The following is a 12,876-nucleotide window of genomic DNA, read 5'->3' as shown; positions in this document are numbered from 1 at the left end:
ACTGTGTTCCCAGAATAAGGCTCACCCTGCCCAATTTACAGGAGGGCCCTGAGGATCGGATAAGACTACAGAGGATCAAAGTGGCCTGGAATTCCTCTAGAGAGTTAGTGTGTTTCTGTAGAAAAGTAATGTGGGTGCTTAAGCCTTCTGTCACACGTGATGCATACAAAAGGATACCTGTTCACACACGCTGGTGACATGGCAAAGTGTGCCGTGAACACAGAGACCACTGCCCAGGTGCCTGGGTGGACGGAGGGATGAAGTCACTTGAGCACCTACATGCCTGCATCTTTGTCCACATCCCCATGCACCTGTAAAGAAGCCAGCTGTGCAGAGCTGGGGTGGGTGACTGGGCCAGTGGGGAGGAAAGCAAGACTGAGTGCAGAGGACCACAGGCTTCCTGGCGTGGCCGGCCACCAGCACCCAGTGCTCGGCTCCCTGCTCCCAGGCCCCCTGTGAGTTACATTTCTTCTTTGAAAATTAGACGGGTAAAGCAGCCTCTCCTATGAGTTAGTTTGTCTTTCCTTGATCATTTTGAGAACGATGCTTATTCTCCATCTGTGGTTAACTGCTGCTAATTATTTATGTCACTTTCTCCAGCTCTCCTCATAGATTCTGCCTCTTTCTGAAATGCAGTTCCCTGTCTCTCTACCTGGTGAGCACTTCCCCACCTTAATACCTGGCCATCTGGAAGCTTCCTGGCACGCCTTTCCTGGCTGCGTCCAGCTCTGCTTGCCCTGCTTCCGGCTGGGCTCTGCCGGGCTCCCTAAGTTGCCGTGGTCTGTTTCCGGGTCAGCCTCTTTTTACACCTCCAGGTTTAAGGACTGCACTCCACAGTTAGCCTAAAGCCTGGCCCATAGCAGATGCTCACATCATTCAGAATTACTTAATGCACTCAGGGAAGTGGGAATGCCCACTTATCCCTCACCATCGTCATGTGCCTTTACTTAGAACATGTCAAAAGTCACCAAAGTTTCTTAAAAGACTAGTGTTTCACTCTAAGGATATACCAGAATCATTTTGACTCAGCATTGCACATAAGAATGAATGAAAAAGTTCAATACAAATTTGAAGAATGTTACTTAAGGAAATTAGATTCCATATTACTTTTAAGAAAACATTGTCTCAAGAGTCTTTTCTCTTTATTTCATTCATTCATGTCTCAGGCGACGACCAAAAGCACTTCCGCAGCTGTGTACTGCTGCTCCCCTCCTCCTGGGGCTGCAGCCTACCTGCTTGTTTGAATCATCTTTCTTTCTCCAGGTTTCTTTCTTAGAGACCTAATTGCTAGGACAAGCCTCTAAGCAGTTGTAGACCAAACAGTCGCTGAGAATGCTAAACCAGTCATTTCCCTCTCCCTGTACAAAGAAGAGAGCCAGGATGGTTCTAAACTGGGCTCGTAGTTTTAGGTTTCCTGAGAGCTCACCATCTGAGCTCTGAGCTCTGAGCTCCTGTGCTAAAAAGAGAACCTGACTGATATCTTCTCCGGCCACACTGAGCCCCTGGCAACCACATCCGGGTAATACAGTAACAACTTAGTGCTATTTATGACACAAAGGGCAAGCTTTCAGTTCAGAGAACATAGAAGAGTTTCCCAAGCCAACACAAATTGAAGTGTAAAAACATGCATTTGTTAAACAAGGTAAGATTATCTCATTTAGGATAATTGTGGTTCACCAGTGTATTCCTTTGATTAGTTCCCTTAATATGTGCAAAATATTTATTCCTGAAAATAACAGTTCAAAAAGAGATGTTCTTTTTAATCTTAAAGTGCTTAAGTTTTTGTTTTGTTTTGTTTTTTTTATTTAAAACTTGAAAATTTTTTACATTATAGACTTGGGGGGATCTCTACATTATGGGATTTGAGGCCCACTGTAGACTTGTTATCAACTCGATTGTGAGACCCTAGAGAACGGGGACCTATCATGTTTATCTTTGTGACAGGAACAGGGTCTTACAGATGAAGCCCCGAGTGACCCTGCATTAGAGAAGCTGGGGCACAGAGTTAAGGATGGTTCTCAGTGACGGTCAGTGCTGGAGCTGGGCAGCCGTGGCTGCGAGCAGTAGGGGACCTCTGCCTTGGGTGTGCTGGTGAGAGTGGGTGCTGCGTCCAGGCCTGGTTCAGCGTCAGTACTTCTCAACCTAAGGTGGTCTTGCTGTGTGTTCCCATAGGCGCTCCTTCACTCGCCATCCGAAGGATAGCTGTGAAGGAATCGTGGAACGTGGAGGGCAGACTTGACTTTACGCCAGCTGACCGAGCCTTACAGGATTAATGCTACAGACTGTGGTGGGGTGTCTCTGACTCTATTTTCAAGGAGAAAGGCAGATCAATAAAAGAAGCCGATGAAAGGGACTTTGTAGTTCCCTCCTTCCCCAGCTCCAAATTGTGCGTTAGATCACATTTTTCTATTAATTTGCTGCACTTTGCAGTTACTAGAGTGTCACAAGCATTTATAAGTGATTCACAGTTCCCATAGCACCCTTGTGACTGTTGGTTCAATAACAAGTATTTATGGAGAGTCCCTGGTGAGTTGGGCAGGCTCGGGTGATAAGGACTCGCTGAAGAATGAAACAGGTAAAGACACTGTGAAGCTCACTTCTCCTCTCAGCAAGCCCAGGAGGCCACAGCAGGAAAACTGGTGCTTAGGAGAGTAGGTGACTTTCCCAGGGTCCCAGAATACTAAGTCTGGAGTCTGAATTTGAACCTGCAACTTTAAATTCTAAATCCGGTGCTTTTTTTTTTTTTTTTTTTTTTTTGCTAGATCACTATACACTGGATCATAACTGATGTTCAAAAAGATCATCTTTTTTCTTTTGTGTGTGTGTGTGTGCGTGTGTGTGTTGCTGAGGCTCAAACCTAAGGCTTTATGTATGCTAGGCTCAAAAAGGTAATCTTAAGTGATATTAAAGAAAATACATTCTATTCAATAAGTCCATCTATTATTGAGTTGTAACAGTCTATTTTTAGAAAGGATTTCAGTTGTAAGGATGAAAACTAATGGTTACAGTCATAGGAATTAAAAGTAAGTGGCCCCAAACTTCCCATGACTCAGTGAGTGCCAAGGTCATCCGCATAGCCTCACACTAGTGAGTAGGGCAGGGTCAACTGGCTAAGCTCAGAGTCTGGCTTCACCATCAAAGTCACCCTCTCCCAGACTCCAGGTTGACTGGGAAAAGATGGGCAATCCTGATAGGCTCTCAGGTTTGGGGAGAAGGTCATGAGTGATGGCGTTCTCCCACCAGGCTGTGTGCATGCTGTATAAAGTGGAAGCGCCCTCTCCAAAAGTCATCAGATAGGCCCCCGTGCCTCCCCAGTTGAACTGAAGAATATGGGCCTTTTTCAAAAACCTCATAAAAGCTGTGTGCAGTGGCACATGCCTGTAACCCCAGGAACTCGGGAAGCTGAGGCAAGAGGACAGAGTTCAAAGCCAGCCTCAGGAGATTAGCAAGGCACTTAGCAACTCAGTGAGAGCTTGTCTCTAAATAAAATATTTTAAAAAGGGCTGGGGATGTGGCTCAGTGGCTAAGCACCCCTGGGTTCAAACCCCAGTATAAAAATTGTTCAACTCATAAAAATTGTTCAACTTGGCTAGGCATCCTGGTGCATGCCTGTAATCCCAGCAACTCAGGAGGCTGAGGCAGGAGGATCTCAAGTTCAAAGCCAACCTCAGCAACTTAGTGAGGCCCTGACTTGAAATACAAAATCAAAAGGACTAGGGATCTGGCTCAGTGATTTAAAAAAAATAAACAACTGTTCGACATTCTTATTGTGTTCGCATGCACTAGCTCAGCTGCAATAATGGATTCTTAATTGACCAGTCATTTTCTATTTCCATGTCCCTAATCTCATACTACCTATAGGCTGAAACTGAAGAGCATTACAGCAGATAGGTTCAGGCAACAAGTCGTCCTGGCATGGAGTTTGAGCTCAGAGGGATTCTTCACCAAAGGAAGCATTAAGCCCCTGAATGTGATCAATCCTTTGTACACACCCCACTTCAGTGAGGAGCCAGGTACTTCCAGAAGCCCTGGGGTGCTCTTGTGACGACTTCACCACACTGCAGAGGAAACACAAGGTAGTCTTCTAGAAGACATTGCCAAAGGGTCTTAGAAACCAGAAAATGTGCCCTACCTATCTTATAGGTAGCTTAGCAAAGCCACCGTTGTAATGTGACTGACTCCTCATTATTTCAGGACACTTGCAACACTCCTGTCTCTAAAATATGTCCCTAACTTAGGTATTAGTGCTAAAATTCTCCATCTAAAAACCCACCAGTTATTTTACATTAGTGTTTATTTTTATTTTTTTAAATACATATGGTTCTAAAATCAAAATCTAAAATATCACAGCAAATATTTGACTTCACCCTTTAACGCCCCCGTCTCATTCCCCAACCACTTTCTACTCTTTTGCCCTTGCTTCTCTTCCCTACATACTTCTAGATGGCACAGGTACGCTACAGTTTTATGTGTGCTTGTAGATGTGCACATCTTGTTTTGGAGGTGAGAGCTGGCTCTTTCACGTCCTCTGACACTTTCCCTGACCCAGTGGGACCATAGATCTATCCCACTTGGGTTGACTGTGTGAATGTTGTTCATGCCATCACCTGTGTCCTTCTTATCAACGAAGACAATCCTTTGGAGGGAAATAGCACTTTCACCTGTGAATCAGCTGGGGTGTGAATCAAGAGTACTACCAGGGGTGGTATGGCAGGTGCTAGCTGGCATGAGGCTAGGGGCATGGACACTCTCCTGTCTGGGCCATCTGGGACTGGGCAGACCTGCTTCTCCATACCCAGTCATGTTGCTGGATTGGGAGATAGCTCCTCTGCATATAGCCTCTTGCCAGCTCTGTACCCATGGCCTAGTATGACGCCTGCAATATAGAGCATGCTTAATCACGGGAGGCCTTTCATTCTGTTCATTACCACTAACATCAGTGACTGAATGTGCATCATCTTTATTCAACAATTAGTGCACCACACTGCTAGAATTCTTGCTTCTTGATCTGGGAAAATAAAATGGGTCCCTCTTCTGCACATTAAGTAATCAGGTTCTGATTTTCCTTTCCTTCTCTCCCTAATGGTCTTTAATGCTTCAGTGCTCTCTTAGCACAAGGCATTTTCTCAAGTTCTAAAGCCCAGTGTTCTCGGGCTGCCTGAAGGGCAGCTGCTGTTCCCCGTCAGACCCGGCTTGCCTTTGGCCTTGTCTTGGCCCTTCTGAGGAGTGGGCTCCTCACCTGCATGGCATGCTCACCATGTTTGGGGGTTAAAATACTGAAGAAAAACCATGGGACTGAAGTCATTATCAAGCAAACCAAGATAGGTGTGATGCGACCCCCAGGAAGAACAGAGATAGATAAGGGGCATAGCGCTTATTTAAGAAAATTATGACAGAAAACTAACAAAATCTAGAGATGGAAATGTACATTCAGATCCATAAGTACTATAGAACCCCAAATAGACAAAATATCAAGTAACTTCCACCAAGACACATAATCAAATTCTTGAAAGTCAGAGGCAGAGACATTTTTGAAAGCAGCAAAAGAAAAGCAATTTGTTACACACAGGAAAGATTACATACATAAGATTATCAACATATTTCCTAGAAAAAACCTTACAGGCCAGGCAGGGGTAGGACGATATATAATTAAAATTCTGAAGGAGAAAGATCCTGCTGGTCAAGACCATTATCCTCAGCAAGAATGTTCTAGAGAAATGAAGATTTTCCAAGACAAAAGCTGTGGCAGTTTATCACCATGGGACCTATATTTTATCTCTTTTTTTGTTGTTGTTTGTTCTTCAATATAAAACATTTAATGTTTAAAAAAAAAAAAAAAACTGTCAGGGCTGAGGTTGTAGCTCAGTGGTAGAGCACTCACCCAGCACAGATGAGGCCCTGGGTTTGATCTCAGTACCACATAAAAACAAGTGAGTAAAAATAAAAGTTGGGGCCTGGGTATCTAGCTCAGTTGGTAGAGTGTTTGCCTAGCATGCACAAGGCCCTGCGTTCTTAGTTTATGGTGATTGTTTCTTAACGGCAACCTCATGTACACCGTAAATGTATACAATTTTTATACGTTAGTTTTACCTCGGAAAAACTTTCAAAAAGCAAAAACTGACTCAATGATGAGGACCTCCCAGTGGTCTTGAGCTTGTATATACCTTTCAAGCATAAAACCTGACATGGTCATGGGGACACTCACACGTTTTCATTACCAAATATAAAATGTGTTATTTGGAAGTTTTGCACACGCCATCTCCTTTAAATATATTTTATATGCTGCTTACAATCACATAAAAGATTAATATAAAATTTGATGTTTATTAACATTTAATCTTTATTGGATCATAAGGTTAATATTTTCAGCCAATATTCTGCATGGGCCTTCAGTTCCCCTCTGGTTCCAGTGTGCCATGCAACTAGGGTCATTTTTTTTTTTCTGAAGGAAGATGTGACAACCTCAGGACAACCTGTCCTGTGTCACATTGCATTCATGTGGTTAGCGAACATGGATGAGTGCCTTCTGACACAGGAGGGGACGCCAGGCATCTCCCCAGGCCCTTCTAGGGGCAGGAGAAAGGTTTATGAGAAACTAATACCAATCCATGAGGTTTGCTCAGTGCTTCGACTGGGTGGAGGAGAAGCTGGCATCAGGAGGGCCAGGGCAGAAACATGAAAGTGTGAAAAGCCCATGCTTTGGGATCTGAAGAGCTGTCCTAGGGCTTTGAGCAAGACAAGAGTCAGCTGCAGAAGTGGTTTCAGGCCGTCCGGGGTGTGGAATAGCTGGAGGGTTGTTAATTAGGTAGACAAGATCACATTTGGCTTTCAGGGGTCTTGCTTTTCAGTGCCTCCCAGTCCTGTGGCCAGCCTCACGTGACAGAGAAGCCCTGATCAGAGCCAGTGACCTGTGCCAGGAGTGGGGAGATGACTTGAAAGAGACATGAGAGTCAGGTTGGGCTGGTTTGGTGCCCACTAGGAATGGAGTAAGGAAGGAAAACTGGGAGAGAGAAAGAGACCTAGCCAAAGGGAGAGAGAAAACTGGAGCCCTGGGCTGCCTTCCTTGTGGGATATTGGCCAAGAGGCTCCTGAAGCTGGCTCAAGAGCAGCTATAAGCTGGGCACATTTTCTTCCTGAGTGCAGAAGTCTTCTTAAAAGCCTAAATACGCTACCCAACTCTGCAAACAGCAGGGGATAGCACAGCATTCCTCAAACAGAGCAAGTCCTGAGGGTATACTGTGCAGCCTCCTCCAGACAGGCCTCAGGAGACAGCCTCAGGGTGCCTGGGCAGGGCTTGGTGTGTCTGGATTTTACAGCCAGGCCTGGGATCAGGTGGCCGGCATCTTCCTGGAAAGTTTGCTTCCCGCCCCAGTTTGCTTTCCCAGGGAGGTCTCTGGGCTGGGCTTGGTTGCCATCCGTGTTGTACAGGGTTTCCCTAGGACATAATCAGACCCCCTACTCAGCTGTCCAGGGCCCCGTTTTGGCCAGAGGCAGGCGCAGTTTGGAGAACAGTCGTTCCGGGGATGAAATGGAAGCTTCTGCCAGGGCACCCCACCCATTGCTCTGCACGTGGGCTGCAAGTGTCACACTCCCAGGTGTGATCCATGTTAGTTCCACGTAGCCATTTCCGTGTGCCCGCTTTTACTCTGTGGGATGCTAATCTTCATGATCCGATGTGACTTATTGTGTCGCCATAAGACAATAGGAACAAAAGCCAGAAGGCCAAGAAAGACCCTCTTTAGTGCCCGGGCTCTGTGGGAGTCCGGTCCTTCCTCAGAAACTCGTCCCCGCTGTTGCCTAGAAGCCTAAGAGCGGCCCTAAGGACAAAGGGCCGGCGGTGCCGAGACCCGCCGACGCTGGGGTCGGCGCGGGGTAGCCAACCCGTAAGTGCCGGTGCGCCCGGCGGCCGGGAGGGCGCGCGGCAGGTGTGGGGACGCGGGACGGCCGGGCAGCGCCACTCCGCGCGGGGGCGCCCCCGCCTGCGTCCCCAGGGCGGTCTGGGACCCTGCGCTCGGGGCCGGGGTCCCGGAGGGCGGGAGAGGGAGGAGCCGCGCGAACCCGCCGCGGCCCGGGCCGGCGCCCCGCGGCCGGGAAAGCGAAAGGGCGGCGGGGCCTCTGCGCGCCGCAGGAAGTCGCGAGCAGGAAGCGCCCGCGGCGGGCGGCGGGCGGTGCGGGGCGCGGGCCTCCCCGGAGCAGGTGGGAAGCGGCCGCGCGGGAGGCGCTGCGGCCCGACCCTCCCCGGCCGCACCTGCCGGCCGCCGCGCACCTGCGCCCGGGGCCGCGCTTCCGGCCGCGCGCTGCGGGCTCGGCTCTCGGCGCCTTCTTCCTAGAGGTTTGCTTTATTTGGAGGGCGGGGGGCGATCTCAAGCTCTTTTCGTTGCGGAAAGTCTTTGAAGTAAGGGATCTAGAAGAGTGTCCCTGGGCGACCATGCCAGGCGCCTGGTGCTTGGTGACGCTGCTATTCCGGGAAAGTGGAGGCAGAGGGCGCGGTCTTGGCCCGGCAGCCACTCGCTGAAGCCCCTGGCAGGGGTTCGCCAAGCTGTCCTGCCGGGTCCCTTGCCCATCCCCGCCGCCGCCGTGACAGTTGGGGGTCTAGGGAGCCGACTGGAGGAGACCCGCGCATTGTCTGCCGCGCGATGGGGACGTGGGCGTGCCGGCTGCCTTCACCTCCTCCCGGACCCGGCAATTGTATTGTGTGGGGAGGAGCCGGCCGAAAAGCCCTCGGGTAAGCTCGGAACCAGCACCTGGGCCTTCGGCTTGCCGGTCTGCTGAGCAGCTGGTTCCCGGAGCCCTGGAGCCTCCTGGCCAACCCGAGTGACAGCGACCTTCTGCTTATTATACAGGGCTTAAAACGCCAGAAAGTTCGCGGGCCGCTGGCCACCAACCTTCAGCCCTGGCGGCCCACGCCCTGAGCCCAGTTCGGGAGGAGGCGCTGTCTACGGATTTGCATTAGAATTTAGGATCCTGGAAGCCCCTTCCCCCACCCCCAGGTTTGAATTGCTAGAGGAGGAATTCCGAAGCCTGCCTTTCCCTGTCTCCTGAGCTCACTGCCGGGAAGCTGCTGCCTGCGTGTCCTGGAACTTAAATTGTGTGAAGTTGTGAGTTGGTAAATATATTCGATTTCCCCCACTCTTTATTTATTCATCGCCTGGTATTCTCTATGCTAGAAAACCTAGGCTCTAAATGTCCTGTCCCAGCACCTGGTCTTGGGGCTGCACTTACAGCCCAAGTGAGGGATGTTCTGTATGCTGCCATTGGAGTAGAGGCGTCTCGTGGACAGAATTCAAATTCCTAGTTGTACTGGAGCCCAGGAAGAGTGATGGTGATCATTTCTTTAATGTTGACTAGACCCTTAAAGCTTGGAGAGTGCTTGCCCTGGAGAGGGAGTTTTGTATTCTATCTCTTGATTTTTTAAAAAAGAAAAATGCATTGAACTTTTTTGGGGGGATGCCTTGTTCCCCATTCATGTTTGCTCTTGCAATGAGACCCAATCTTAAAATTTTTTCAACTACGTAAATGATTTGAAATATCTGAGACTGTGGAGACTAAGTGTGACCATGTGACCGTGCCCTGGAAAGACCCTTTCAACATTATTCTTGCTATTACTCACTTTCAGCCTCCTCATCTGTCTCAGCAAGAGACCCAGAGGGCAGCCTCTGAGGGGAGGGACTGTGGGGGGCTCTCAGGTGTGTATTTCCCTCTGCTCATCTATTTTGAGGAGTCTTTGACTAGGCTCTTTTGGAATAAGTCTAAGCCATGCTCCTTCTGGGTTTTAGTGGAAACAGTGTTGGGATGTTTGCTAAGTTGCTGTCTTGGACGGTGTGATGAAACTGCAATCAGATCCTTTTCTGATAAATTCCAGGAAGAGTGATTTTTTTAAAACTTTTGATGTATTTAGGCTGTGTGCCAAGACCAGAGTGCCACTCGCAATGTGCTCCCCTGCGGGGGCCCTCTGCAGGGCATGGGCAGGAGGAAGCACAGTGGAAGGAGGAGGTACCTAAGACAAACAGGGCGACCTGGAATTTGTCCCACAATATTGAGCCACCCGGGCGTGGTGCCTCCTTTCCTCGTTTTCTCTCCCTGTGAAGTGAATGCCCTGACTCTTCTTCCGGGTGGCCTTGGGCTCTGTGAGGGCATGTCACCTTCATGACCTCCTTGGTCCTGGAGCCGCCCATCCGGGAAACTGGGTTTCAGTGGGTGCTGCACAGGCCAGGGCCCTCCAGGTGTCAAATCCCTACTTGTCTACACCTCTAAGTGAGCTCACTGTGAGAATGTGTAGCACCCATCTCACAAGGGGAAGAACTCATAAGAAGAAATCAAGGAGCTTCATTTTCCTGCCTATTTTTCAGTGCCTTCTGGTTCTCTGTTGTTAAAGACCCTACAGGCAGAGTTGAGGTATATTGCTGAATTGATGCAGTTGACAGTAGCGTATTTTCAGATATACATGCATATAGAAGCATTTGGTGGAGGAAGAATTTGACTCTGGCCATCCATTTCCAGGCACTGTACAGTTGAAACCAAATCCTTTACTATAAAGTCATCGTTATAAAATAGTTTCTCCCAGTCTCAAACAGGGGCGCACTCATTTTGAGCAAAATTTTAGCAAAATATCATTTCAATCTAAAGATTTGAACAAAAGCAGTTTTAAAGATTTGCAGTCATTCATTCAATGTGAGGTGTTTGTTTTGTTTTGAGATGTAGTCTTTCCATGGATGGTTGCTTAGGCTGGCACCGACTCCAGAGTAATGGGGATTACAGATACGCAACACCCTGCCTGGCTTCAGCATGAATCTGAGTGCTTATTTTGAGGTGGGAAATGGGAGCAGGGCCTTCACCTGCAACCCCCATCTTCTCTTGGGTTCAGCCCAAATCGCCCTGGCTGGTGATAATTGAGCATGGACTGCATACCACAGGCTCTGTGTCAAAGTCTTCTGGGGATTATCTTTTTGTTTTTTATAATGCTGTAGGAGTGGCAGGCCATCAGCCCCATTTTGGGGTGGAGAAGGTAAGAGAGCAGAAAGTTAAAAGACTGGCTGGGTTCATGCAGCCCCAGGGCAGTGGTGGCAATGGGAAGGTTTCCTGGTGTGATGAATGAGTCATACCTGCTAAGGTCCTTGGCAGCCCTGGGGAAAGGTGCAGCTCTCCTAGGCAGAAGGGAGAGGGCCTCACCAATGTCAGGAGGGGAGACAGGGGAGTGGGACTTCTGGATGAATGGTCTGCAAAGAATTTGAATCCTTTTGTAAAATGTGATAAAGAAAAATCGAGGAATGTGTGATTCTTTGGTTGTCTGCTGTGCTGGGGACTGAGCTATCACTGAGTCATATCCCCAGCCTAGAATGTGCATTTTAAAAAAAATGTTTTTAGTTGTAAATGGACACAATACCTTTATTTTTTTTTTTATTTACTTTTATGTGGTGCTGGGGATTGAACCCAGGGCCTCACACATGCTAAGCAAGTGCTCTAGCACTGAGCCCCAGCCACAGCCCTAGGATGAGCATTTTTTGAAAGCTTGCTCTGGAGGAAAGGAGAGGGTGAATGTGGGGAACTGTCCTGTTTTGGAAGACGGAGTGACAGCACTACAAGCCGGGAGCTTGACTTTGCCACAGGAGACCAGTCTTGGTGGCCGGGCCTCTTATCCACTCACGGGCCTCCCCCATCCCTTCCTGTATTGTTTTCCTTCAGCTCCACCTTCAGAGGGGGACAGCTTTCCAGCCTCACTTAATGCAGAGGTAGAGTTCATGGGGTGGAGTTCACAACCACCACACTCATGCGCTTTGATTGAAATTACAAAGCCACAGTTAAGTGATTGATCAGCTCTGCCATTTTGTCCAGCCTACGGTCTTCTCTGTCTCCATGGCTCAAAGGTGGCCTTGTCCACAGTGGATGGAACTGAGCAAGTCTTGTGCCCTGCCGTACTCTGAAAATGGGGCACATGATGGAACCAGTGGGCACACACGGGGTTTCTTGTGATCGTCGTGGTTGGCCTGCATGGTGTGCTGGCTGAGAGTGCAGGGTTGATCTCCTGCAGAGTTGCAGATGGAGTATGCACTACAGTTCCTTTTTGTCCACCATGAGAGCATCTTGTGAAATTCATTTCCATGGGCTTTGCACACACCGCCTCTTCGGGTGCTCTATTTCCAGCCAGTAGCCCTCAGCGTGGGACTTCCTCTTTTTTTTTTTTCCTTTTTTGGTACCAGGGACTGAACTCGGGGGCACCCGACCACTGAGCCACATCCCCAGCCCTATTTTGTATTTATTTAGAGACAGGGTCTCACTGAATTGCTTAGGGCCTCACTAAATTGCTAAGGCTGGCTTTGAACTCACGATCCTCCTGTCTCAGCCTCCCAAACCGCTGGGATGACTGGCGTGCCCAGCTTGGGACTTCCCCTTGTACCCAAAGTTCAGCTGTAATCCGGACTGGGTAGCACTGCCTGTGTGGTCGCTGTCTGTGTGGTCACCCAGGTGCCATGGTCAGAACCCCAGACTTGAACACCTCTTGCTCTCTCCTCAGAGTGCCACCCCCCTCTGGAGAGAAGCAGGGAGGAGACCCAGGACCCCGGGCACCCTGCACCTCTGCTTCCAGGCTGGGTGGGTGAAGACAGGGTCTGCAGCCAGGATCTACGGCATCTTCTTCTGTGACCAAAGCTCCAAGGTCAGGGACTCTGTAAATGGCTCGACTCCCTGCCGGCATCCGCTTCATCGTCTCCTTCTCCAGGGATCAGTGGTGAGTCCTGCTGGGTTCACGTGACACAGTGCGAGTGTGGGTGGGGGCCTCCGGTGGTGGGTGACTTTGTTCCATGTTAGAGCGCGGGTGACTGGTCTCCTCTTTAGCGGTTGAGTTGCTGCTGGCCATGGAAGCAGTGGCCCAGAGCCCTG

The 12,876-nt window shown here is 49.2% G+C and overlaps 1 protein-coding gene across 7 annotated transcripts in view; it reads left to right on the top strand.

Moving 5' to 3' along the window:
• Positions 1 to 1,580: 1,580 nt before the first annotated feature.
• The window catches only part of Slc37a1 (solute carrier family 37 member 1), a 55,533-nt gene continuing 44,237 nt past the window's right edge, over positions 1,581 to 12,876 (top strand). For 2 of the 7 annotated variants that reach the window (XM_027929196.3, XM_071615005.1), the window contains exons 1-3: positions 8,342 to 8,725; positions 8,844 to 9,106; positions 12,512 to 12,724. In XM_027929196.3, coding sequence (XP_027784997.2) covers positions 12,669 to 12,724 — 56 coding nt within the window. In that variant the 5' untranslated portion in view covers positions 8,342 to 8,725; positions 8,844 to 9,106; positions 12,512 to 12,668. The other 5 variants (XM_071615007.1, XM_027929194.2, XM_071615008.1 and 2 more) reach the window with 5 other exon arrangements.

This window comes from Marmota flaviventris, chromosome 8 (assembly GCF_047511675.1).
Source record: "Marmota flaviventris isolate mMarFla1 chromosome 8, mMarFla1.hap1, whole genome shotgun sequence".
NCBI lineage: Eukaryota > Metazoa > Chordata > Mammalia > Rodentia > Sciuridae > Marmota > Marmota flaviventris.
This window is presented reverse-complemented; position numbering and strand designations above follow the sequence as displayed.